The sequence below is a fragment of the Choloepus didactylus genome, chromosome 3, assembly GCF_015220235.1.
Source record: "Choloepus didactylus isolate mChoDid1 chromosome 3, mChoDid1.pri, whole genome shotgun sequence".
NCBI classification, from domain to species: domain Eukaryota; kingdom Metazoa; phylum Chordata; class Mammalia; order Pilosa; family Megalonychidae; genus Choloepus; species Choloepus didactylus.
In genome coordinates, this window is record NC_051309.1 from 7,423,020 (window position 1) to 7,446,997 (window position 23,978).

Genomic DNA, 23,978 nt, shown 5'->3' on the forward strand with positions numbered 1-23,978 from the left:
GATCTGTAATTTTATGTCTTTCATAAGAGATGGGAAATTTTCAGTGATTATTTCCTCTATTATTGCTTCTGCCCCTTTTCCCTTCTCTTCTCCTTTTGGGACACCCATGACACGTACATTCAAGCATTTCATATTGTCATTCAATTCCCTGAGGTGCTCATATTTTTCCATTCTTTTCCCTATCTGTTCTTTTGTGTATAGTATTTCAGTGTCTTGTTCTCCAGTTCCTGAGTGTTTTCTTCTGCCTCTTGAGATCTGCTGTTTTATGTTTCCATTGTGTCTTTCATCTCTTTTGTTGTGCCTTTAATTTCCAAAGATTCTGCCAGTTGTTTTTTTGAACTGTTGATTTCTACCTTATGTATGCCTGGTGTTTTCATTATAAGTTTCATATCTTTTGCCATATTTTCCCTAAACTTTTTGAATTGATCTAGCATTAGTTGTTTCAATTCCTGTATCTCAGTTGAAGTGTAAGTTTGTTCCTTTGACTGGGATATACCTTCATTTTTCTTAGTGTAGGTTGTAGTTTTCTGTTGTCTAGGCATCTGGTTTCCTTGGTTACTCTAATCAGGTTTTTGCAGACTAGAACTGGCTCAGGTCCCAGAAGGAGGGAATATTCAGCACCAGGTTTCCCTGAAGGTGTGTCTTTGAAGATTGACATACTCCGGGAGGCCTTGAGCCGCTGTACTTTCCTAACCTGCCCAGCAGGTGTTGCCTGTCAGCCTGTCACTCCCAACTATGTAAGGAGGTGTGGCCCTTTTAATTGTCACCTTAAGTTGTTTCTGGTTTGATTGTTTCCCCCCGGGTCCTGGGGTCTGGTTCTGAATGGAAGGCTGGTAGTAGAGCTGGGCACCACCTCTTTCCTCTTAGGGAAGATACACCCCCCAGGGAGTTTTCACTTGCATTTAAATAGGTTCTTTGTCTCTCTGACTCTGCTGTCTCCACCCTTGTCTGGGTCTGGGTGCTGCGAACTGAAAATGGCTGAGGCTTTCTCCACTGAGCCGCTCAGGTTGAGAGAGAGAAAAAGGGACATAAGGACCCCTTTCAGGGCCATTCCACAACCCCCCCAGTTTCACCGTTGGCCAGAGATAGCACCTGGTCCTCTGGGCTCCCCCTCCTGGGAAAGAGAAGTCCCTGGATCTTCAAGGTCAGTCATCACTAAAAGCCTCTGTCTGCTTGTTGCAGATTTGCAGCTTGCATTGAGCAGTCCACGTTTGCCAATTAAAACCCCAGTTGGAGCTGGACTGAGTATATTCGCTTGTTGAGAAAGTGCTGCTCTCTAGCACAGTGGGGCTTTGCAGTTCGGGCTGCCATGGGGGGTGGGGACTCCGGCTCGTGTCCGCAGTTTCTAATCGCAGATTCCACACTGCCATCTCAGGCATTCCTCCCAATCCAGGTTGGTGCCCGATGTGTGGACAGTCGTGGTTGTCCCCCAGCAGTTATTTCAGGTCATTTACTAGTTGTTCCTGGTTGTTTTTTAGTTGCTCCGGGGGAACTAACTAACTTCCACTCCTCTCTATGCTGCCATCTTCCTCCATCCTCTGAGACTTACTTTTTTTATTGAGGACCTTCTGTACTGCATGAATTTTATTTTAACCATGTTCATGAACTATTTTCTAAATAATATATAGTAAATAATTGATTATGGTGGTTAACAGAGTCAAATATTTACTTTAGAAGTAAGGGGATAATGCATATTTTAAAAGAAATGTTTGTTTTTCAAATTAGCACAAACTGATATTAGCTGGTTCTGGAAAGGATAGACATGAAATGCCTTTCTTTCCCATCACCAAGGTAGTGTAAATTGGTCTGACCCATTCAGAGAATAATTTGGCAATATGAAACACAAGCAGTAAAAACTTCATATCCTTTGACCCTGTAATTTAAGTTTAGAAAATTACCCTAAAGAAAGAATGTTAATTATTTTTAAGTAATAAACTTCATTTTCAGAACAGTTTTAGGTTTACAGAATATTGCACAGAACATACAGAGAATTCCCATAAACCTCCAGCTCCCGCCTCACCACACAGGCTCCCCTATATATCATCATTTTTTATAATTGATGAACCAGCATTGGTATATTATCTGTAACTGAAGTCTCTAGTTGCACTAGGCTTTCCTCTTTGTGTTGTGCATTTCTGTGGGTTTTGGCAAGTGTGTGATGTCATGGATTCATTATTATACTATCGTGCAGGATAGTTCCACTGCCCTAAAATGCTCTGTGCTCACCTATTCACCCCCTTCTCCCCCGTATTCTCCACCTCTGAAACTCTGACCACTACTGATCTTTTTACTGTGTCTGTGGTTCTGCCCATTTCAGAATGTCGTATAGTTGGAGTTACATAGTATGTAGCTTTTTCAGACTGGCTTCCTCCACTTAGCAATATGCATTTAAAGTTCCTCTGTGTCTGCCCGAGGCTTGATAGCTTGTTTCTTTTTATTGCTGATTAAACCCCCTCTGTATGGCGTGTGTCCGTTCACCGATGGAAGGGCAACCGTTAATTTCTGTCCTTGAGGAATAAAGCTGCAATAAACATTCTCGTGCAGGCCTTTATGGGTACATCAGTTTTCAGCTCCTTTGAGTAAATACCCAGGAGTGCAATTGCTGGATCATGGAGCAAGCTTGCATTTAGCTTCATAAGAAATGGCCAGACTTTCTTGCAAAGCGGAGACCTCATTTTGCATCCCTGTCAGCCACAAATGAGAGTTCCTGTCGACCCCCAGCCTCGTCAGCTTTTGGTATTGTCGGTGTTTGGGATTTGAGCCACTCTAATAGATGTGTGGTCATCGCTCATTGTTGTTTTAACCTACAATTTCTCAATGTTGAGGATCAATTCATTTGCTTATTTGCCATCTGTATATCTTCTTTGGTAAGTGAGGTGCCTGTTTGTGTCTTTGGCCCATTTTTAAATTGGGTTGTTGGTTTTCATATTATTGAGACTTATAAAAATTTTTAAAAGGCACAAAAACGGCCACACTGCATGACCCTGAGGCCCCAGAACAATATTAGTTGGAATATATAAAACCACACACAGCCTAGATGCCTAGCAGCAAGGGGCTGATTATGCAAATTATGGAGAATATTACGTAGTCCTAAAAAAGTTTCTTTTAGGAAGGAAACCCTGAAAATTTCTCATGCTATAACATTAGGCAAGCACATTGTTGAGTGGCAGGGCTGGTGGCGAGCGAGACCTCGAGAGGTGCTGAGTCTAACACTGTACCTCCCTGGCCTGCAGACCGTCGAGTACAACATCTTCGAGGGCCTGGAGTGCCACGGCTCTCCATTGGTCGTCATCAGCCAGGGCAAGCTCGTCTTCGAAGACGGAAACATCAGCGTCACCAAGGGCGTGGGGCGCTTCATCCCGCGGAAGCCCTTCCCCGAGCACCTCTACCAGCGCGTCAAAATCAGGAACAAGGTGCGTGCCGGGGGAGGTGGTGGAGACGGGGACCCCCTGGGTTGGGGTCAGAGGTGACAGGCTGTGCTAGTGATTGCAGGGCCCGTTGGGTGATGCCGACCAACGTCAGAGCCGGGCTGAGCCTCCCTGTCCCCTTCTGTCCAGCAAGCAGTGGCCCTGCCCTGCCCACGTCTTGGGACAGGGTGGGCATCGCATAGGACTGAGGAGGTTTGGGGGTTCTGGGCACTGTGAGGGGGTGAGCACACATGGGCATGGAGGGGCCCTGGCTATTTCTAAGGGCTCCATCCCTGCATCATCGCAGGTAGCTGCCACCGCCCGCTAAAGACCTTTCAGCCTTGCCTCGCTGACGGATTCATCCAGCAACCCCTTGGCATACTCAAGGGGGCGGCCTGCTGCCCCCAAGAGGCATATCTCCCCCCGATCTGACCCTCTTCCTTTCCTCCCTCCCTCCCCTGCCATTTTGCATCCCTTTTCCCTCCTTTTCTTGAAGATTCTTGCCACTGACCTGGGGAGGTTCCTGTTAAAGGACGAGGAGCAGTCTCTGCCCCAGCTCTAGCCCAGCCCTGGGAGGGAACCTCCCCACCTGTGTCCCCACTGTCACCACAGTAACCTGCCACCCAAGCTGCACAGCCGATGCTGTTTGCCAGAAAGGCCAGCTTTGTGTGTGTGTGTACGCGTGGGGGGATGTGTGGGTGTGTGGATATGAGAACATGTGTGCACATGTGTGGATGTGTGCGTATGTCTGCATGGGGTGATGTGAGTGCATGTGTGTGCATGTGGGGATGTGTGTATGCATGGACGTGTGCACGTCTTTGTAGGTGTGTGTACCTGTGAGGATGGGTACGCATGTGTGTGTGCATGTGTGTGCTAGTGTGGCAGGATGTGAGTGCATGTGTATGTGCATGTGAGGATGTGTGTGTGCGTGCATGTGTATGTGCATGGGGGGATGTGAGTCTGTGTGTGTGTGTATATGTGAGTATGGGTGTGCATGTATGTGTGGGTGTGTGGATGAGTGTGCATGTGTGCGTGTTTGTTTGGGGGGGGTCCTCCTCTTGTATTTCACGAGCTGCTCCACCACCAGTTGAGATGGGAGGGTCCGATACTTCGTGCCCTTGGACGTCTGGCCACCCGTCGTCATGGCCTGTGATCCCTTGCCTTGTCCGACTCCCGTAAGGAGCACCCAGTTGAGAATGAGCACGTCCGACAGGAGAGCTTGCCGGGTGTAAGCAAAGGGGCTGAGTGGCCGGAGGACAAAGGCACTGGGCACAGTGTAACTCCTCGAGCAGGTTCCTGGCTGGGACACCCACCGTGGAGGGCGGAAACACACTTTTCCGGCTTAATTCCCTCACAATCTGCCTGGACCTCAAGCCTGTGGTTAATGGTCAGCGTCTGTAAGCGGCAGACGCATGACCTCAGATGCCTCCCCTGCGTTTGCTGGATTCCCCTGCGTCAGGTGTCACCCTCCCTGCATCCCCGGGTAGTGGGAGAGGAGCCCACCCAGGTGAGGGAGGGCATCCCCAGCAGGACCCGCCTCTAGCCAACGTAAGCTCAGAGGAGGCTCTGAAGGGCATCGGGAGGTTGGGGTGCAGGCTGGGGAGTAGGCCGGGGCCAAGGGAACCCCGGAGACCCAGGTATTGAGAGAGGGGAACAGAAAGAGGCTAAGGTCCCTGGTCTCTGGGGAAGCAGTTCTCCAGGTGACAGGGGCAGAGCTGTCCCCATGACATACAGCAACTGGATCCTAACCTATGGTGTTGAAACTCAGCTCGCCCGCTGCAGATCAGGGAGCCAGGGCTGGGCGTCTGGGTGCTGCAGCTGACCCTGGGCTTGCCCCTGGGATACAGGCTGCTCTCGGAGGACCTGGACAGATGCCTTTTCCCTCAGCCCATCTCAGAGGTCACTGCACTGCCGTGGGCAGCTGAAAGATTCCCGGCTCAAGGCCCTGGGCTTCTGGCTTCTCTGCTGCAGAGCTGTCTCAGGCACTCTGGGGGCTGTCCCTGGGGGCTGCCCTTAGCTGGTGGACTGGAGCCCATGGATGCATGGCCAGTCTCCCTGGCCCCCATGGGACAGTGCTGAGGTGTGCCTCACAGTGTCTCCGAGCTCCGGTGCCCACAGTTGATCACTCCTCCCTCCCTGTGCTGGGTTTTCTGCCTCTCCCGCTCACCTCCTAAAGCACCTGCCCTGAAGTCCTTGCCTGGGAAAACCCGGACAAAGACAAGATCCTTTTGATGCCTCCAGTCTGACTCAGGGGTCCCTGGTGTTAAGTCCTTTGCAGGGGAGGGGAGGTCCAGGGAAGTATCTTCCTCTTGGAAATGGCTCTGGGGTCCTCTTGCATGAAGCTGCGTGTGCATGTGTGTGCATGCACGTGAATGTGTATCCGAGACGACCTCAGGTCACTCCTGCCCACAGGGCTCCGAGTGGCCTGAACCAGAAGCCCGTGTGCATCTTGTGGACCTGTCAGCCTCTCTCTCCCTCCGTCTGCCTAGGTGTCTGGATTGCAAGGGGTTTCCAGAGGCATGTACGATGGCCCCGTGTACGAGGTGCCAGCCACACCCAAATACGCCACTCCTGCTCCTTCTGCCAAGTCCTCGCCCTCCAAACACCAGCCTCCGCCCATCAGAAACCTGCACCAGTCCAACTTCAGTCTATCAGGTCAGGAACCCAGCCGCGCCGGCGGCTGCCCACACCGAGGGCTTCTTGGCTGCGCCCGGCCTGTCGCTTGCTCCTCAGAGGCAGCTGCTTCCTGCAGACGTGGCCAGGTCCCCATCTCCCCACCGGGTGGGGCAGAGCAGGCTGGAGGGATTCTTGGGGCTGGATTTTGGCTGATGAATAGTTTGCACCCAGATTGTCCCGAGCTCTTCCGTAAGCATCCTCGGGGACTTTTGTCTCCAAACCTGGAGTGTTGGGGATGAACACGACACAAGGAGGAAGGGGCATGGCTGCCTTTTGGTGTGTGTGTGATTTGGTCCACTGCCCTTTATGATGGTATGGATTGTATTCCATCCTTGCAACAACCCTGTGTGTTGGGTGGTTTTGTTCCTATATCCGTAAGAGAGGAAACCAGGACCCCAAAAAGTTCAGTTTCAACATACCCGAACTTAGTGCTCCTGGATTCCTCGGATTTTCTCAGGGCCCCAGGGGCACAGGTCTGCAGTTTCACCAGGTCGCCACAAGAGGGCAGGCAACCTTCGTTGGAAGCTTTGGAAGGGATTTTGTCCTGCAGAATTTTTGAGGAATTAGCACGTTTTATACACAGTGCTAGGGGCTAGGAATACGGCAAAGATCAAGACATGGCTGGTCACTCACAGTCTAGCATAGGGGTTGGCAAACTTCTTTTAAAAGGGCCAGATAGTAAATAGTTTAGGCTTTGTGAGCCAAGAGGCAAAATGAGTATATGAATCATTTAAAACGCAACCACTTAAAAATGTAAAATCTCTCTTTTACCCATTGGTGACTATACAAAAACAGGCAGTGGGATGGATTTAGCCTGCCAGCTGTGTTGTGCCATCCCCTGGCCTGGCCTTGCAGGAGAGGTGGACATTTAAACAGAAAAGGTGGTATGCTTAGCAAGAGAGAGTGGAGGGGGCAGGGAAGAAGAGATGATGAAAAATCATTTAAACCGTGGGGTGACAGCACTCGCCATCCATTCCATGAGTGTCTGTCTCAGCGGTGACACGACGGGGAATGTGAATCGGGGATCCCCCAGGCCATCTCCCTTCCTAAGAGTCTTCCATGGAAAAAGTCCGTGCACACTGAGTGGGATACCAGTGTTTAAAAATAACTCATGTTGGTACACAAAATAGACCCTAAACACAACTTGAATATCCTGTCTGATGCTTGGTTAACAAAGCAGGGATTATCGGCTTCTCCGGAAAGCTTTCAGAAGGGACAGCAACAAAAACCTCCTAAGGAGTTTGAAAACTGGACCTTTATTTCCAAACCAGGCCATTCACAGTCCCAGTAAACATGGAGAGAGAGTCCCTCCTTTTAGAACAAGACAAACAGTAAAATAAGAAGTCTGCTGGAAGGGCCCCGCACCTGCCCTTGTCCTCCCAATTCGACTCCCTGTTCTCTCTGCGCCCGCAGCCCTGCCCTGGGCCGGCCTGCAGCAGTTTGGCGGGGACTCCCTCTGCCAAAAGCAGCAGAGGCACTTCCAGCACCAGTTGCGATGTCACCAATGTCCTTTCAGACTCTGCACACTGTTGCATGGTGTGGCTTCTGGGATGCGTGTCCTGATGGCCAGTGGGTGTTTTCAAAGGAGTGGCACATAATGAGCAAGGTGCAGATGGTTATGGGGGAAAAGTAGGAAGTTCCTGATTTCTGGGCCTTGAGAGATTCCTGAAATACCAGGAGGGCAAACTGTCTACCAGCCAGACAGTGGGAATAAATGAAGGTCAGTTGTCAAGACCCGGAGTGGCTTATGTAGACAAATCATACAATGGCAGAGTTGGAAGGGCCTCATCCAGTCTACTGCCCTTATTTTACAGAGAGGGAAATGAAGCCGAGAGAGGGGGTGTTTCATTCCAAATTACCCAAATTCACAGCACCTTTCCCACAGCATCCCACCATTCCCTCATTCTTTCATTCACTGCTGCTTTCCTGAGCGCTACACCCTGCACTCAGTGCTGCTCTTTTAAACCATTGCCTACCTACCTGCGAGAAAACGCATACGATTAGACCGGATGGTTGGCTTTCGAGAGTTGAAACAGAAAATATGCCCTGTGCAGCTCTTCCCATTGCCAAGAGGTGGGTAGGTCCGGCTCTGAGTAGTTCACACACACAGCCATGCACACGCATGTGCACACATGCCCCCACACACTCAGACATAAAGTACTTCTGGGGCATCAGGCCCTGTGTGGAGGCTTGTGGATTGGGAGACCCCTGTTCTGACTTAGTAAGAGAGTGGGCTCCGGAGACAAACCAGTGTGGGCTTGAATCATGTTCTCTCTCCAAGCCGCAGGACCCAAGCCTCAAATCCTCATCTGTCCATTGGGGTAAAAACACACCCTTCCTCACCTTGTTGTGTGGTCTAAACAGCAGTGCACGTTAAAGCACCAAGCCTGAACCTACAGACAGTACACACTCAATAAACATTAGCTCACCTGTCTCAAGAAGGTCGAATTCTACTGGGGAAGCCAGACAAGAAATGGGGCCAGATGGTCAGGGCTGGCGGAAGGATCCCCAGGGCCTGAGGGAGCCTGGAGAGAGCGGAACTCCGTGGCAGTCAGGGGAGACTTCATGGAGGCGGTGATCCCCGACTGGGTCCTGAAGGGCAGATAGAATGGCGGCCATTTCAAGCTGAGGGCATGGCCTCCACAAAGGAAGGAGGCCCCAGGTAGCCCACAGCCTCCGGGAGCAGCGAGTCGAACTGCCGTGAACAGATCTTTCCAGAACTCACTGGCGCTGTCTCTTGCAGGTGCTCAGATAGATGACAACAATCCCAGGCGCACCGGCCACCGCATCGTGGCGCCCCCTGGAGGCCGCTCCAACATCACCAGCCTTGGTTGACCGCGGTGGGTGGACGAGCTGGAGTGAAGGATTCTGGGAATCGAGCCCATTCCTTCCCCCGTCAGTGTTTCTGAAATCCACAGTTTTATTTGGTACTGATGGGGGAAAACTGAATGATGTTCTTTCCTTTTTTTGTTTAGGAAGAAGTGGTACTAGTGTGGTGTGTTTGCTTGGAAATTGCCCCGCATTTGTGTGTTTGTACCAAGTCTACTTCAGAGCATGGTGTCTTCCTTCCCCTCCTAGTGCGCCATCTTGTGCCGTCCCTTTCACATCTACCTTCAGTGGCTCCATGATTCTGAGTGGTGGTTCCTTTGCGCCCTGGTAGCTGTTCTAGGTAGTTGATGCATGTTACTAAAGTACGTATGCAAAGCTTTGAGTGCATCTGGGGGAACACATCGCCAAGGACAACACCCAGATCAGACCCCAAGGGCAATTCCAAAACTCTTAAAATGAAGATGTTTACTCATTGCCCACCCTGAGTTGGCACTCGAAGGAGGCCCTTTCCACCCCAGCCCCATGGAGACCTTCTGGGAGTTCTCAGAAAGGCAGGGAAGCCATCCACTTGGTTGCAGACAAACGTCATCCACGTCTGTGTCGGAGCCCTGGTCTCCGTGGCAGCCGTCTCGCGCCACCACGTCCTTCCAGTCTGTGTGTTCTTGCAGCCAGCTCTGGACGTCAGGCCGAGCCACGCACACTCAGAAAGGCGTCTCTCCATCCTCGTTCCGGGCTGACAGCGGTGGGGCAACGGCCGCTCCTGGGTTCCTTGAGTTCTTTTCCCTCTGAGGCGCTGGGCGGGCAGTCTGATTTTTAAAGTTTTGTACAAAGTTTTCCTTTGTAATCACCCCATTTTTACTTAACAACCAGCTTCTCGTGGCTCTTATTTCTGAATTCAAAGCTTGTGAAAAAAATAAAGAAAATGAACCGCCCACTGGCATGACTGGGGCATTTTCATTTATACGGCGTCTAGGTTGGGAGCCAAAGACTTGGCCGTCCCCCGGCAATAACTGCGTGGGGGCAGCTGCCCACTGACCGGCTCTGGGTGGATGCTGGGGACGCAGGGGAGGGAGGGAGCGGGAGCCACTTCTCCATGACAGGACGGGAAGATGGCGGAGGGCTGGGCTGGAGTGAAATGGGTCACAGCAGGTTTAATTTTCACCACTGCCATTCACACTTGAATCTTCTCTCTCTCCCCCTAGATCTGCTTTAGCTTGGACACTCAACTAAACTTCATCTCTCTTCCCTTCAGTCCCATAAATGAGATGTCAATTCTAAGAAGTAGTAAAATGTCAGACAAATTCTCCATTAGCTGTTGGAGGTGATGAAGAAGATGATGATGATACAGGCACTTGCTATATGGCTCTCTACGAGGCTGGTGCTACTCTTAACCCCCTTATACAGATGAGGAAACTGAGTCTGTGAGAGGTCAATGTCCTGTCTAAGATCATATTACTAGGAAGGGGCAGAAGCAGGATTTGAATCCAGAACCCAGGCAGTTTAGCTCAAAGTCCAGCGTTCCTTGCTCCTAAAGACTGAGGTTTACTGTTATTCAAGACAGGATGGCTTTGTGTGCCCCGGATGTACTTGCTGGCTGCAGGTGTTCTCTGCACCCCTACCCCGGCTTGGTTAGAACACCTTGGTTAAGGGCAGGTGTGCTGGCTCAGGCCCAGTACGGCCTTTTCTGAAACACGGCTAGAGACAGAAGGGTCAAGAACGGATGATAAGGATTTTTGATGTTTGACCTTTGCCCACTTGGACTATTAAAGGATGAGACAGGAAACTTCCAGGACAAAAAGTACAGCTGGCAGCAGTGAGTGGATTCACCCTGTCCCCCACTTCCTCTCTCCCGCCTCGCCTCCCTAGGCCTGGGGCTCAGCAGCTCGGAGCCTGTCTCCAACACCACTGCCCAGTCGACGTAACCAAGGAATCCTAACAGCGTCAGTGCCCACTATCCTGCTTTAGGCTCCCCAGGACCGCTAAGAAGTGTGGTGGCAGGTAGGGCCGCCCATGCTGGCTGGGAGACGAGTCATAATCTTTGAGGCTGGGCTGCAGTGTTCCTTTTATGGCACATGGTTTTCTTTCATCTCTTGATCTCAGGAGGAGGTAGGGAGTATTTCTCAGAGGTTTAGGGGAAGGCTATTTATTTTCTCTCCCATTCATCCATTCCTATGTGCTGTGTGCCTGTGGGCCGCTATGTCAGGTGCTGGGTGACCTTAAAACTAAGAATTCAACTCTCTTTGACCTTTCACTAACAGCCTTGCTCAGATAGTTCTTCTAGAATGTTCCAGAACATTCTAGAACCTGTTTAGGTGTTCCATTCCCTGCGGGATTGGCATTGGTGTGCCTCCCAGGATTCCCATTTTAATTGTCGTCTCATTCTCTGAGCAATCCCATTTCTTCTTCCTCTTTGCTGTTGACTTCCAGATTTAGATCCCCTCCATGGATCTCCCTTCTGAACTCCAAATGGATACCGCAGAAAGTCTGTGGTGCCCACAGTCACCTCAGCGTGTCCGAACGAACCTGAAGGCCTCATCTCTCTCTCCCACTTGCCACTCACCTGCTCCCTGCCCATCCCCACCCCCTCCACCACCCAGAGACCCGGCTTCCTAGCCTGCCCATCCTGCTTCTTCCCCAGCAACCAACCAGAACTGGATGGTGCCTGCCAACAGTCCCCAAATCTCTCCTTTTCCTCCGTCACCACGGCTGCCACCTCACCAACCACCTGTCAGCCCGTTTCAGCAGCCCCCAATTTGCCTGCCTCGTCAGCACGTGCCCTACCTAGCGTCATAGTTTTCACTGTAGCGCACGTTCTAAGGCATTTGGCACCATTCTCTTAGGCAACTCAAAGGCTCCCACTGGGTCAAATCTAAATTTCTTGGCCTGGCCTCCGGGTCCTCCCCGTTTCATGGCTATGGCCCACCTCTGGCCACCCACACTGCCCGTCACATATCAGATGGTCACTGAGCCCCAGAAGGCTCTAGTGCTCCTGCCCTTTGGCTCTGTTAGTCACTGACGTGGCAGCAGAGGGCATGGGGGAAGGGCAAGGATCTGTGTTTTGTCCCGCATAGGAGCGAAGCTCACGCTGGCCCACACTCCAGGAGCTGTTCTGGTTTGCTAGAGCTGCCATTATGCAAAATACCAGAAATGTTTTGGCTTTTATAAAGGGGATTTATTAAGGTACAAATTTACAGTTCTGAGACCAAAAAAATAGTCCAAACCAAGGCATCAACAGGAGTATACCTTCAATGAAGAATGGCCAACAGCATCTGGAATACCTCTGTCAGCTGGGAAGGCACATGGCTGGCTTCTGCTGGTCCTTTGCTCCCAGGTTGCATTTCAAAGTGGCTTTCTCCAAAATGTCTCTGGGTCTTTCTTCGCTTCTTCAGCACCTGTGCATCTAAGTGTCAGGGTCCTCTCTTAGCTTCTCTGGAGCAAACTCTGGGCTAGCATCTCCAAACATCTCCAAGCATCTCCAAGTGTCAGTGTCAGTGTCAGCTCTTAGCTTCTCTGCAAAATGCCCCTCTCAGCTGCTCTGAGCTCCCTCTGTTTGTGAGCTCTTTTATAGGACTCCAGTGATTAAATCAAGACCCACCCTGAATGGGCAGGGTCCATATCTCCACGGAAATAATTTAATCAAACTTTTCACCCACCTTTGATTGAGTCACATGTCTATGGAAACAAATCAAAAGATTCCAACCTAATCAACACTAATTCGTCTGCCACCACAAGACTGCATTAAAGAATACGGCTTTTGGGGGGACATAATATATCCAGAGTTCACCAGAGGTGAGCCGAACCGAGTTAAGACTCAGCTGTGGGCCTCAGAGGACCCCTGGGCATCGGTGCTGCCCAGCCCCTCTGCATCTGGAAGCTGGCCTGTGGACGCCTCTGGCCGTTAACTGGTGCCGCAGATTGGTTTGAAGCAGATTGATTTGCAGATCGTTTGGTGGTGAGAAGCCAGTTCTCTACCTCCCCGCAATTCTCCATTTCTTCTACTCTTTTTTTTCTACAGCCACCGTCAGTTTTCTCGAACTGTCTGGAAATTGGCAAACAAGTCCCTGTGCAAATTCCTAATTCTGGGTTTGCTCTCACTCACCAGGCCGTTACTCTCCATGTGCCCAGGTCTTAGCCCACTCCTCAGCTCTGCACCCTCCTGAACTCACGATGACCCCATCCTACAGCTTGGTCACAGCCCCCTACAGTGGAAAAGGTGAGGGGCAAAGAAGCCCGAAAGCTCAATTCCCGACACTGGTAGTTTCCCATGGCAAAACGAGGAAAGCTCCAGGCTTCCCTCCCATTTCAAACCCCATCTGGTGCTCCAAGACACCAAAGGATTTCGGCTCCCACAGTGGGAAAAGGGATGGGGCGGGTGGAGAGAAGAGAACCCCAAGGCTCCAGTCCCTGCTGAGGCTCCAGGTGCAATCCCTTCGGAGCCCAGAGGCTTCTCCGCCACCCTCTACAGTCCACGCGACGAAGCCTGCTGCACTCTCAAAGCTAAAATCCCATCCCTTACTGCTAAGCATGTCAGCACCTGCCAAGTTTGAGAATGCTTCCCCAGTCTGGTCCAGACACCAGATTTTGTTTTGTTTTGACTTTTTAATTATCACCTGAATGCAGTAAAATGTGTGAATCGTAACTACACAGAACCACATGACCATCATCTACTCAAGAGAGAGCATTCCCGGTATCCCAGGAGGCTCCCCCATCACCTCCCAGAAAATAGCCCCAAAGCTAACTCCTATTCTGACTGTTATCGCCAACAAGCAGTTTTCCTGTTTTTTGAGATTCGTCCATGTGGCTGCAGGTAGCTGTAGTTTGTTCTTTTTTGTTGCAATATAATATTGCATTGCATGTCTATACTGTGCGTTATTTATACATTCTACTGTTGGACATTTGGGTTGCATCCTGGTTGGGGCTATTCTGAATAAGCTGCTATGAATATTCTCATACATGTCTTTTTGTGGACATGGCTCCACTCCACTGATACATGTTGAACCCGGGGTAGAGCTCCTGTAGGTTCAGCCTTCACAGAGCCCTACGGGTTCTAAAGTGTAAGCAATGTCTGAGCATTTCATTTACTCCTCATCTGCATCAACACCTGGTTTTGATGGTCTTTTTACTTTTAGCTATTCTGTCTCATGGATTACATATGAATTTCCCTGATGCCTAAGAATATTGAGCACCTTTTTAAGTGCTCACCGGCCATTTGGAGATCCTCTTTTGTGACAAGCTTGCTCAGGTGTTCTGTCCACTAAAAAAAATTGCGTTGGCTGGTCTGTCTTTTTATATTGATTTATAGGGGTTATCTCTATGTCCTGGATGAGTCCTGTGCTGGCTATATGTAGCTCATGTATCTTCTAGACTGTGGCTTGCCCTTTCCCTCTCTTAATACTCTTTGATGAAATGATGTTTATAGTTTTAATGAAGTCTAGTTTGGCAAGCTTCTTTTATGGTGAGTGATTTTGTGTCTTGTTTACGAAATCTTTGCCTCCTCCCAAGTCGTGAAGCGAGTTGCTGCAACAAATGACGAAAGCCTCGTGGCTCAAAACAACACAAATTGAGTCTCTCACAGCCCTGGAGGTCTGAAGTCTGAAAATGGGTCTCACTGGGCTAAAGTCAGAGAGGAACGCAGCACTGTGTTCCTTCTGGAGGCCCTAGGGAGGGATCCATTTTCCTGCTCTTTCCAGCTTCTAGAGGTTTCCCATGTTCCTTGACTCATGTCCCCCTCTCATTTCCAAAGCCAGCAGTGGCCAGCTGAGTCCTTCTCGTATCACATCGCTGGGACACTCCCTCCTGTCTCCCTCTTCCACAGTCAAAGGCCCTTGAGTCCCTTGGGTGCACCTGAATAATCCAGGGTAACCTTATTTTAAGATCAGCTGGTTTGTAACCTTATTTTCACCTGCAAGCTTAATTGCCCTGTTTGTTTCCTAGGCTGCTTACAGCAGATACCATGAAATGAGTTGGCTTAAACAATAGGAATTTATTAGCTTACAATTTGCAGTCAAGAAAGTGCGCAAATCGAGACATCATCCAGGCGATTGATGCTTTTTCCGGAAGAGCAGCTGCCGGCGATCCTTGGCTCCTCTGCCACGTGGCCAGGCACACGGCGGCGTCTGCAGGTCTCTCCCTTCTCTTCCAGGTTTCATTGATTTCAGCTTCTTGCTTCCACGGCTTTTTCCTCTCTCCTTATTCTTTCCATCTAGTCTTGCAATTTGGCTTTATCCTTTTATAAAGGACTCCAGTAAGAGAATTAAGTCCCATCCTGAATGAGGTGGGTCACACCTTAAACTGAAGCAGCCTCATCAAAAAGTCCTACTTACAATGGGCTCACACCCCCAGGAGTGGAGGATTTAAGAGCATGTTTTTCTGGGGTACACGCAGCTTCAAACCACCAGACCTCCCCTACCGTGGTACACAGCATAATCACAGGTTCTGGGGCTCAGGACTGGCCTTACTGGGCTGGGAGTGAGGGGCATTACTGTGCTACCACAGTAGTCTTCCAAGCTTTCTTCAGGAAGTTTTGCTTGATCTTTCATGTCTAGGTCTGTGATCCATTTCTCATTAATCTTTGTGTATAATGGAAGGTAGGACTCAAGGGGCCTGATAAAAAAATACAGATTCCTCAGCCCCCGGCCAAATCTACTGACTCAGAATCTCTGGGATAGGATTTAAAAGTTGGTGATTTTAATGTGTTTCCTGGGTAAATTCTGGCATGCAGCCAAATCCATATACCATAGGTGGAAGAGAATATTGCACAGTGTCCCCGCCTCCTCCCTTCCACCACATATATTGATTTTCATACTTGTGAAATTTTATTTTTTTGAAATTTTATTTGCTTTTTATAAAGAGCCCCCCTCCAAAGTACAAGTTTCAAGCCCCACAAAGTCTGGGTCTCCTCTGCCTGCCCTCCCCTGCTGTGCTTTAGGGGTGTCCCCAGGGTGGACGTCTGTGATTGGGCAGCTACATCGCTGTGACCGTCATGGAAGCTGAATTCAGGGGGAAGGTATGAGCAAGCCTCTGTGGCCATGGAGACCATCTAGTCTTGCAATCTGGCTTTATCAGTTATAAAGTTGATGTGCCTTTTTCACAACTGGTTCTGAACTTGGAAGGGAAATAGTGTACGTCTCCCTCTCCCGCCAATCCCAGCAGAAGGAAGCACAGTGCTGGGAGTATAAAGGGGGCCTCATCTTGTTGGGGTGAGGGTGAGGGGATTGGGGAAGGCTTTTGAAAGACATGGCTCCTGACCTGAGACGTGATGAATGGCTGGGAGCTCATGAGGCCAAGGGGCTGGGCTAGGGGGCATTTCAAGAAGGACTATCACGTGCAAAGGCCCTGTGGTGGGCAGGGGTGTGGCACCCAAGGACGCGAGGAGACAGACAGGCTGGGAGGGAGGGGCAGGGGGCAGGAGCCGGGCTGGAGAGTGGCCGGTAGCAGACCTCAGAGCGGCTTTCGTGGTTTATCCTAAATACAAGGGGATGCCACCGAAGGCTGGCCATCGGATTTGTGTTTTAGGAAGTTCATTCTGGATGCAGTGCTGCAAGCAGCTCAGAGGAGGATGGGGCAGGATAGAAGGAAAGAAGGAGCAGACAGGACGTGTCTGTAGCAGCAGCAAGCTCAACACCACCCTCCTTGGGGGGATTCCGAGGGAATAGATTCAAAATCGGACACCGGGCTGGCTGGAGGACCCCTAGGAGAGTTTACTGACCTCACAAAATGTGTTAACATCATCCTAGCCTCTCAAGCTCAGGCCAGAGAGTAAGTTTTCATAAAAGAACAAATTCACTAACCCCCCCATTTTGTCATTCATGAGCCTTTCTAGTTCCATCTCCTTTCATCACTGTAACAACCCACAGTCCCTAATAAGAGCTAGGGGAGATGAGCTAAAGGGAGTGGGGTGGAGGTTTGTCTCCAGGGTCTCACTGTGGCCAGCCTCTGTCCCCCGGCCATGGATGCACTGAGCTCAGCCAGCTCCAGCCCCTAAGGCTGGAAGCCCTCCCCAGCACCAGGGGTTCCCACATGTCCATGCTTTCTTTTCATCAGGGAGGTGGTCCCATTAAGAAAGTCATTTGTACATGCCGAGTTGTGTTAGAAGTGCCAACTTGCCATGCAATGAAAAGCACTCAGTCCATGAGTCTTTACTGAGATTCAGGTGCCCCAAACTGCCCAGCATGGATGGGGGCTGCGGGCGGGGAGGGTACAGCAGCAGGTGACACGTCCCCCTCGGCTAAGGGAGCTACAGGTACAAGCAAAACTAACAGCCACGAGCAGCCACGGGTGCTCCCAACTGGGTCGGCCTGCGGGGGGTGCGGGGCGGCCGGGCAGGCTTCTTTGAGGACAGGACTGGCTGTGCCAGCTTCAAACCCATGCTCACAGGGAGGCTTGGGTGACCTGGGCTGACCCGGCGCTGGCCGGAGGCTGCACTGACCACACTCCAGACACAGAGTCGGACCTTCCCCACGTGGGAGCCACCTGCGTCCAGCACGGCTCTGTGCATAGAGCGCCGGGGCAGAAAAGGGGTTTCTGTGCAACCCGATTCTGAAACTATTGCACAAAGGAAGCCTTTGCTTTCCTAAACGCCACCGAGTAGTGGGATACTTAGTGCAGCACCAGGGGGCACTGCCTGCCAGTTTCGGAAATCCCGCCTGGGCCACCGGGAAGAGGCTGCAGGGGACAAGCAGCTTGGCTGAGCGGCCACATGGGGAATTCTGTTACGGGGCCACTCTGTTCCCGACCAACAGAGTCTAGTTTAGGGTTTAAAAAGTAACAATTCAGGTCATGAATGGTCCCGAAAATCCCTGGGACAGAGGCTCCCAGGCTGTGGTGCCCTCCACATTCTGGGATTTTGTGGAAATATTAAGTGGTCACTGAACTGACTTAGATCAGAGGTTCTCAACCTCTGATGACAACTGTGGGACAATGGGCAGCAGGCGGAGGCCAGGGGTGCTGTTGCCAGCCTTCCACGCAAGGGACAGCCCCCACCACAAAGGTTTATCCAGCCCCAAGCGTCCGTGGTGCTGAGGTTGAGAGCCCTGACCTAGATGAAGAGGCACTTTTCTCTATAGGTAGGAAAGGTCTCTCCTGGAAGTGGTTTGATGGGCACGGCCGGGCTGGCAGCTTCTGGAAGTTGTCCCTTCACTGGGAGAAGAGCCGCCCCAGGACCATGCATCTTCAGGGGAGGGACGGCGGCCTGGCGCAGGAGCCCTCTCCCCTCTGACGCAATGTCCAAGGGTGGGGCAGCCTCTCTGCAAGCCCTCTACGTGCCCCTGGAGAAGGTCGCTGCAGATGTTGCTATGTATCTCGGGGCCGCGGGTCCCAGGCGGCCACGTGTCTGTGAGGGTCTCAGGGCCCCGAGACTCAGACCTTCGTGCCCAGGCCTCGGCTGCAGGCTGAACTGGATGAGGGGAGCTGGTCCCGATCAGAGACAGTGGTGGCCACTGGCCACGGGCATGAGGGAGAGCACGGGGTTACTGAGATGGCAGAGACCAAGGCGTCGAGCCCAGAAAACACCAGCAGGGTCAGGGAGGAGCTGGTGGGGACGGCGGGAGGGCAGAGTGGCCCCGGGTCACAGAGAGACGACCGGGAACGGTGTGGGAGAGCCAGCCCCCACTTGGGGAACGGGGAAGACTGGAGGGGCAGCATCAGGACCCAGCCGCAGAGTAGAGACCCACGGCCAGGGAAGGGGGGCTTTCCCAAGGAAGGAAGAGGTTCATTAGCAGTGGGGCCAGAGCTTGGAGATGAGAAACTCGCAGACATTTCCAAGCACTGAGGTTCTGAGTTTTCCCAGGCGGTCAGGCCCATCATCCTTATTTGTGCTTTTTTAAGGTCCTTTTGTATCCACTCACAGCAGCCCTGTGAGGCAGGCAGGGGGGACCCCACTGTCCGCAAGAGGTGGCTCCCCTGTCCCCTGTCAGGGTCTTCGTCTCTCCCCGGCTGGGGAAGGAGCAGCAGTCTTCAGACCCAGCTTCTTGGTCCAGGATTCTCGGCTCCCCCTTGGTACCTCCCGACTGGCCTTAAACTACAAGTTGCTTCTTTTCTTTAGCATCTTCTTTGAGCTCTCACCTTCACCAACTTCACTTTCAGGCTGACTCGGCCTTTTGCTGCTGGGGCATGGAAGAAAGGCAGGCAGTGAGGGCTCATCTGATCTGATCTAAGTGGATTAAATGAAAAGGCAGGGCTGGCAAGCAGAACGATTTTCACTTCAATGTGGGTTGTTGAGAAACAAACAGAACTGCTAGTTTCCCTGTGTTTGGTGGGAGATAATCCAAGGCCACGAGAAAAACACGCACATCCCCGCGGCTGAGGCACCCAGGACCGATCCGCACCCCTGCACATCCCAGAGCACCTGCAGTCGGCGGCTGGCCCCGGTGAAGGAGCCCGCGGCCGCCTGCTCAGGCTGGACTCCAGGCATGTGACGTCCTGCCCGACGGGACCAAACTGGACACTAATGTGACACTAACAATGTTACTGCCCCTCAGGTCATGCCCCAGGTGATATGCCAGGTAATACTGAGACTCTCAGGTAATACTGAGATTCCCCAGCTAACACCCCAGGTAATGCTGGGACTCCCCAGGTAACACCCCAGGTAATACTGGGACTCCCCAGGTAATACTGAGACTCCTCTATTAAAACCCCAGGTAGTATTGAGATTCCCCAGGTAACACCCCAGGTAACACTGGGACTCCCCTGTTAAAACCCCAGGTAGTATTGAGATTCCCCAGGTAACACCCCAGGTAACACTGGGACTCCCCAGGTAACACCCCAGGTAATACTGAGATTCCCCAGGTAACACCCCAGGTAATACTGTGACTCCCAGGTAATACCCCAGGTAATACTGGGATTCCCAGGTAAATCTGACTCCCCAGGTAACACCCCAGGTTATACTGATCTCCCCTATTAAAACCCCAGGTAATACTGAGATTCCCCAGGTAACATCCCAGGTAATAACGGGACTCCCCAGGTAATACCCCAGGTAATACTGAGACTCCCCAGGTAACACCAAGGCTCCGAGTCCTGTTTTACGGTTGCTGGGTCACGCTGACACCCCTATTTCTCAGACCCTTGCGTTCATGCTTCTGAGGAGGTGCTGCTCTCCTTGTACAGTCGGTGTGGACGAGCTGGGGTCCCCACTGTACCTGAGCGATCCTAAGGTGTGGCCCCCAGAGGCAGGGTCCTCGTCGTTGGGGCCCCCCGGGTCCCCTCTCTCCCGGGGAGGGGGCTTCTTCCTTTTGGTCCTTAGGGGCTTCTCTGCAGAAGACATTGAGCCCAGGGGTCAGTTCTGTCATTCAGGCAAAACCACCCCTCTTGGCATCTGACGTGTTTCGAGCACACTCAGTGGGCCCCACAAGCACTCGATGCCTTCCTGCTGTTACACCCATTTAACTGGCAAGGAAACTAAGGCCCAGGAGGGTGACGTGCTTCCCAGGCCCAGGTTGCTGCAAAGAGAGCTGGGATGCGGATTTCAGTCTCCCGGGTCCCCACCCAGTCTTTCTATTGCACCCCACTGGCTTTCTGACTTATGAAGCAGAGAGAAACTGAGCCAGAGCACCAAAGCTGTGGTTTCATTTCAACAGACCTCGGTATTTTTATGCCAGTTTCCCAGTCACCATCCCACGATCCCTTTCTTTTTCCTCTATCAGGAACCCTGGGGGCGGGTACCCAGAGCACCTCCTGCCGCAAAGGCACCTTCTGTGACTTACCCGACAGCCCTCGCTTATTCGAGGAGGGTTTGCTTTCCGCAAGGGGCACTCGGGCCAAGGCTGCCAGCTCTGAGATGAAGCTCTGCTCGGTGTCCTGAAGGCAGAAGGGAGAGATAAGTGGAGCCTCCCCCAGCCTTTTCACCTCTCAAGTCCCCTCCCCTGGAACGAGGAGCTGCAGGGACCATGTCCCCAGCTTAGAGGGTAATTCTAGGAGCTTCCAGAAAGGCTACGGGCAGGGCTAAGGTAATATTTACTAGCTCTTGCCAGACAAATGTGCCTCCCCACTCACATCGGGCATTCATCCCCCTTTTACAGACAAGGAAACAGGATGGGGGGCTCAGCAACTTGCTGAGCCTCTGAGAGGTGGGCAGCAGGGCCGGGATGGGACCACCCCCTGCTGGACTCCAGCATAGCCTAACCAGGCAGATGTGGTTCCCAATCTAGCGTTTCCGTGACTCGTTCGTTAGCTGGTGACACTGTACAGTGACTTCATCTCCCTCAGCCTCAGTTTCCTCTTCTGTAACTGAGATTACAGTAGTGACCTTGTCCTTGGTTGCTGAGGATGAAGTTAAATCATGCATGTGAAGCTTCCAGCTCAGTGGCTGTCTATAACAGACTCTCAATAAATACACTGATTATCAGTTGATCCTTCTTATCGTTAGCATTGCCACCACTGGCAGTGACAACTGATGAAGCGGCCAACTGTTAACTGCTTATATTCTGGGGCATCTGATTTTTTCCTAAGGGCAGTCACTTTGCTTTGTAGCCTCACCTTACCATCTCACAGTCAGGAGACTTCCCTGAGATGGAAAATCTACTGTGGCTAATGAGATCTGAGCTGCCCGCGTGTCCCAGATCTAGTGCAAACCTCATTTCACCCCCAACGCCGCCGATATGGCGCTGTTGCCCACCGGAGAAACCCACCCGGTGGCGAGTCACACATAGGAAATGCTGGTTTCCCTTTGGGTTCAGTAGACACAAACTGACCGGCTGCCTGCCCTACAGGCGCTTGGGATAGGGGTGAGGCTGATGGCCGGAGCCACGAGGCCTTGGGCAGGGGGAGGGGTGGGAGTGGGGGATTGGGGGAATTGGGGGGAGTGGGGTTGGGGGGTTGAGGGGGTGAGGGGGTCGATGACATGACAGCAGAAGCGCAGAGGCCCACAGGGACCTGAGGGGGGCTCACGGCCCCCCATGAAGGCCCCCTGCGTTCAAAGCCCATTTCCAAGGCGCGCACCTGCAGCTGGGTCTCCAGCTGGGCTTCCAGGCTGTCCAGGACTCTGGCCTCCTGCTTCCGCGTGTCCAGGCGCGTGTGCTGGTGCACGGCGAACTGTGCCAGGAACCTTTTCTGCTGCAACAACAGCCTGGCAGAAGGAATCAGGGCAGGTTGATCAGAGTCTGTGCGCGTGCCTTGCCCGAGCACTTGCTGGGTTGGGAGAATTTGCGACAGTGAGATACATTTGTGCCCTTGGAGCCACGCATGGAGAACGGACATTGGGGCACCACTTACGGCAGCTACGCACACCGCGGGGACTGACCGAGCCCTCCACGCCAGGCCAACTTGTCGTAAAAGTGGACACCGTTGGATTAACAGTCACAAGTTGTGGTGATTTGGAGCTGTCTATACCCCAGAAAAACATGCTCTTAAACCTAATTCATTCCTGTGGTTTTGAGCCCATTGTAAGGAGGAGCTCTTAATGAGGCTGCTTCATCAAATAGGACTAAGATGTGGTCCAGGGTGGTTCTTAATCCTATTACTGGAGTCCTTTATAAGCAGAAAGAACTTCAGACAGAGACAGAGAAAGCCACGGGAAGCTGAAGGTCAATGGAACCCATTAGGGAAGGGGGAGGCCAGGAGAGGCCGCCATGTGCATTGCCATGTGGCAGAGAAGCCCAGGACCCAGGATCGCCGGCAGCCAGCCCCAGAACGCCAGTCTTTGGGAAGACAGCATCACCTTGATGATGTCTTGATTTGGACTTCTCCTAGCCTCAAAACTATGAGCCAATAAATTCCCACTGCTCACGCCACCCACCGCGTGGTATCTGCTTGAGCAACCCAGGAAACTGAAGCAGGAGTTCATGGAGTTCTGCATGTACATGGTTTCATCGGCCCCTCAGAGCAGCTGGTGACGTAAGCAGGACAAGGAGTAGAAAAGTCAGTGAAGGGGAGGCTCAGAGGGGCAGAGAGGTTTCCCTGGGGCCACCAGCAGTACAGGGGCTGAGCAGGTGGCATTTTCTTATAGGAAAGCAATCTTCCCCCTGCGAAGGGACATTCTCCTCAAGGCACAGAGCCCGACCAGCTACCCAGCCTTAAAGTTCAGAACTGCCTTGGCCCTTCTCCTGTAAAATAGGAAGCTTGTTTCCTAGGAGGCAGTGTCTGAGAAATCCTGACCCTGGCAGCCCCAGTGTTCCAAGAGGCGGAGGACTGAGCTGGCATGGAGGTGGGCTCCCCGACACGTCCTTCCTTCGGGAAGTGGAGACCGTTCCTCTCCCTCTTTCAATGCTCTCACTTCCTTGGCTGACCTTCCTCTGGTCCTCAGCAAATGGGAATACGCAAACCCAGCCACCCGGTTCCTATAATCCTCTCTCTTCCTTTCAGTCTTTTGGGACTGGTTCTCTGAAAGGGGCTGATTTTCTACGACTGAAGGCAAAAGCCACTTTTAGTGTCAACAGGCAGCTATCCATGTTGTGTGATTTGAAAGCACAAAATGCCACCTTGCCTCTGCTCTGTTCTTCCTCCTGCCAGTAAACTTTCCCCTCTTCTCTGTCTCGGTCCAGCAAACTCCTATTCATCCTACAAGACCCAATCATCCATCCATCAATCCACATACTTGGATCCACATTCTTTACAGTGGTTCTGGCATGCCAGGTACTGTGTTGGGTTTTGAAAGTGCCAATGTGACCAAGAGACTTCTAGTCCCTGCCCTCATGGAGCTCTACTTTGAGCTGGGGGATCGATATTGAACAATAATTAATGAGCCCCAGTCTCTCCCACACCCTCCAGGAGGCTGTATTAGTCTCCTAGGACTTCCCTAACAAATTGCCTCAACCTGGATGTCTTGAAACAACAGAGATTTGTTTTCTTGGAGTTCTGGAAGCTAGAAGTCAAAATCCAGGTGTGGGCAGGGCGCCCTGCTCCCCCTGAGGGGCAGGGTTCTCCTTTCCTTCCTCCAGCTTCTGTGGCTGCCGGCTTCCCAGGCAGTGGCTGCATCTCTCCACTCCCTGCCTCTGTCTGCACGTGGACTTCTCCACTCGGCGTCTGGGCCATTTCCCTCTGCCTTCTCTTTCAAGACATGCCATCACATCTGTGGCCCTCCCAAGTAGCCCAGGACAATCTCTTCACCTCAAGGTCCTTAACTTCATTAAGTTG

General features: G+C 51.9%; 2 protein-coding genes across 14 annotated transcripts in view; one reads left to right on the forward strand and one right to left on the reverse strand.

Annotated features, from left to right (window-relative positions):
• The window catches only part of LOC119529209 (dihydropyrimidinase-related protein 1), a 256,553-nt gene extending 246,709 nt beyond the window's left edge, over window positions 1-9,844 (forward strand). For 8 of the 9 annotated variants that reach the window (XM_037829366.1, XM_037829365.1, XM_037829369.1 and 5 more), the window contains 3 exons: window positions 3,234-3,413; window positions 5,897-6,062; window positions 8,827-9,844. In XM_037829366.1, the coding sequence (XP_037685294.1) occupies window positions 3,234-3,413; window positions 5,897-6,062; window positions 8,827-8,918 (438 nt within the window). In that variant the 3' untranslated portion in view covers window positions 8,919-9,844. The remainder of the gene's footprint in view (window positions 1-3,233; window positions 3,414-5,896; window positions 6,063-8,826) is intronic. The other variant, XM_037829364.1, reaches the window with a different exon arrangement.
• A 7,191-nt stretch (window positions 9,845-17,035) lies between these two features.
• EVC (EvC ciliary complex subunit 1) overlaps window positions 17,036-23,978 on the reverse strand; it is an 82,857-nt gene continuing 75,914 nt past the window's right edge. For 2 of the 5 annotated variants that reach the window (XM_037829380.1, XM_037829375.1), the window contains 4 exons: window positions 21,846-21,972; window positions 20,612-20,705; window positions 20,048-20,159; window positions 17,036-19,015 (listed from right to left, as the gene is read on the reverse strand). In XM_037829380.1, coding sequence (XP_037685308.1) covers window positions 18,931-19,015; window positions 20,048-20,159; window positions 20,612-20,705; window positions 21,846-21,972 — 418 coding nt within the window. In that variant the 3' untranslated portion in view covers window positions 17,036-18,930. The remainder of the gene's footprint in view (window positions 19,016-20,047; window positions 20,160-20,611; window positions 20,706-21,845; window positions 21,973-23,978) is intronic. The other 3 variants (XM_037829376.1, XM_037829378.1, XM_037829377.1) reach the window with 3 other exon arrangements.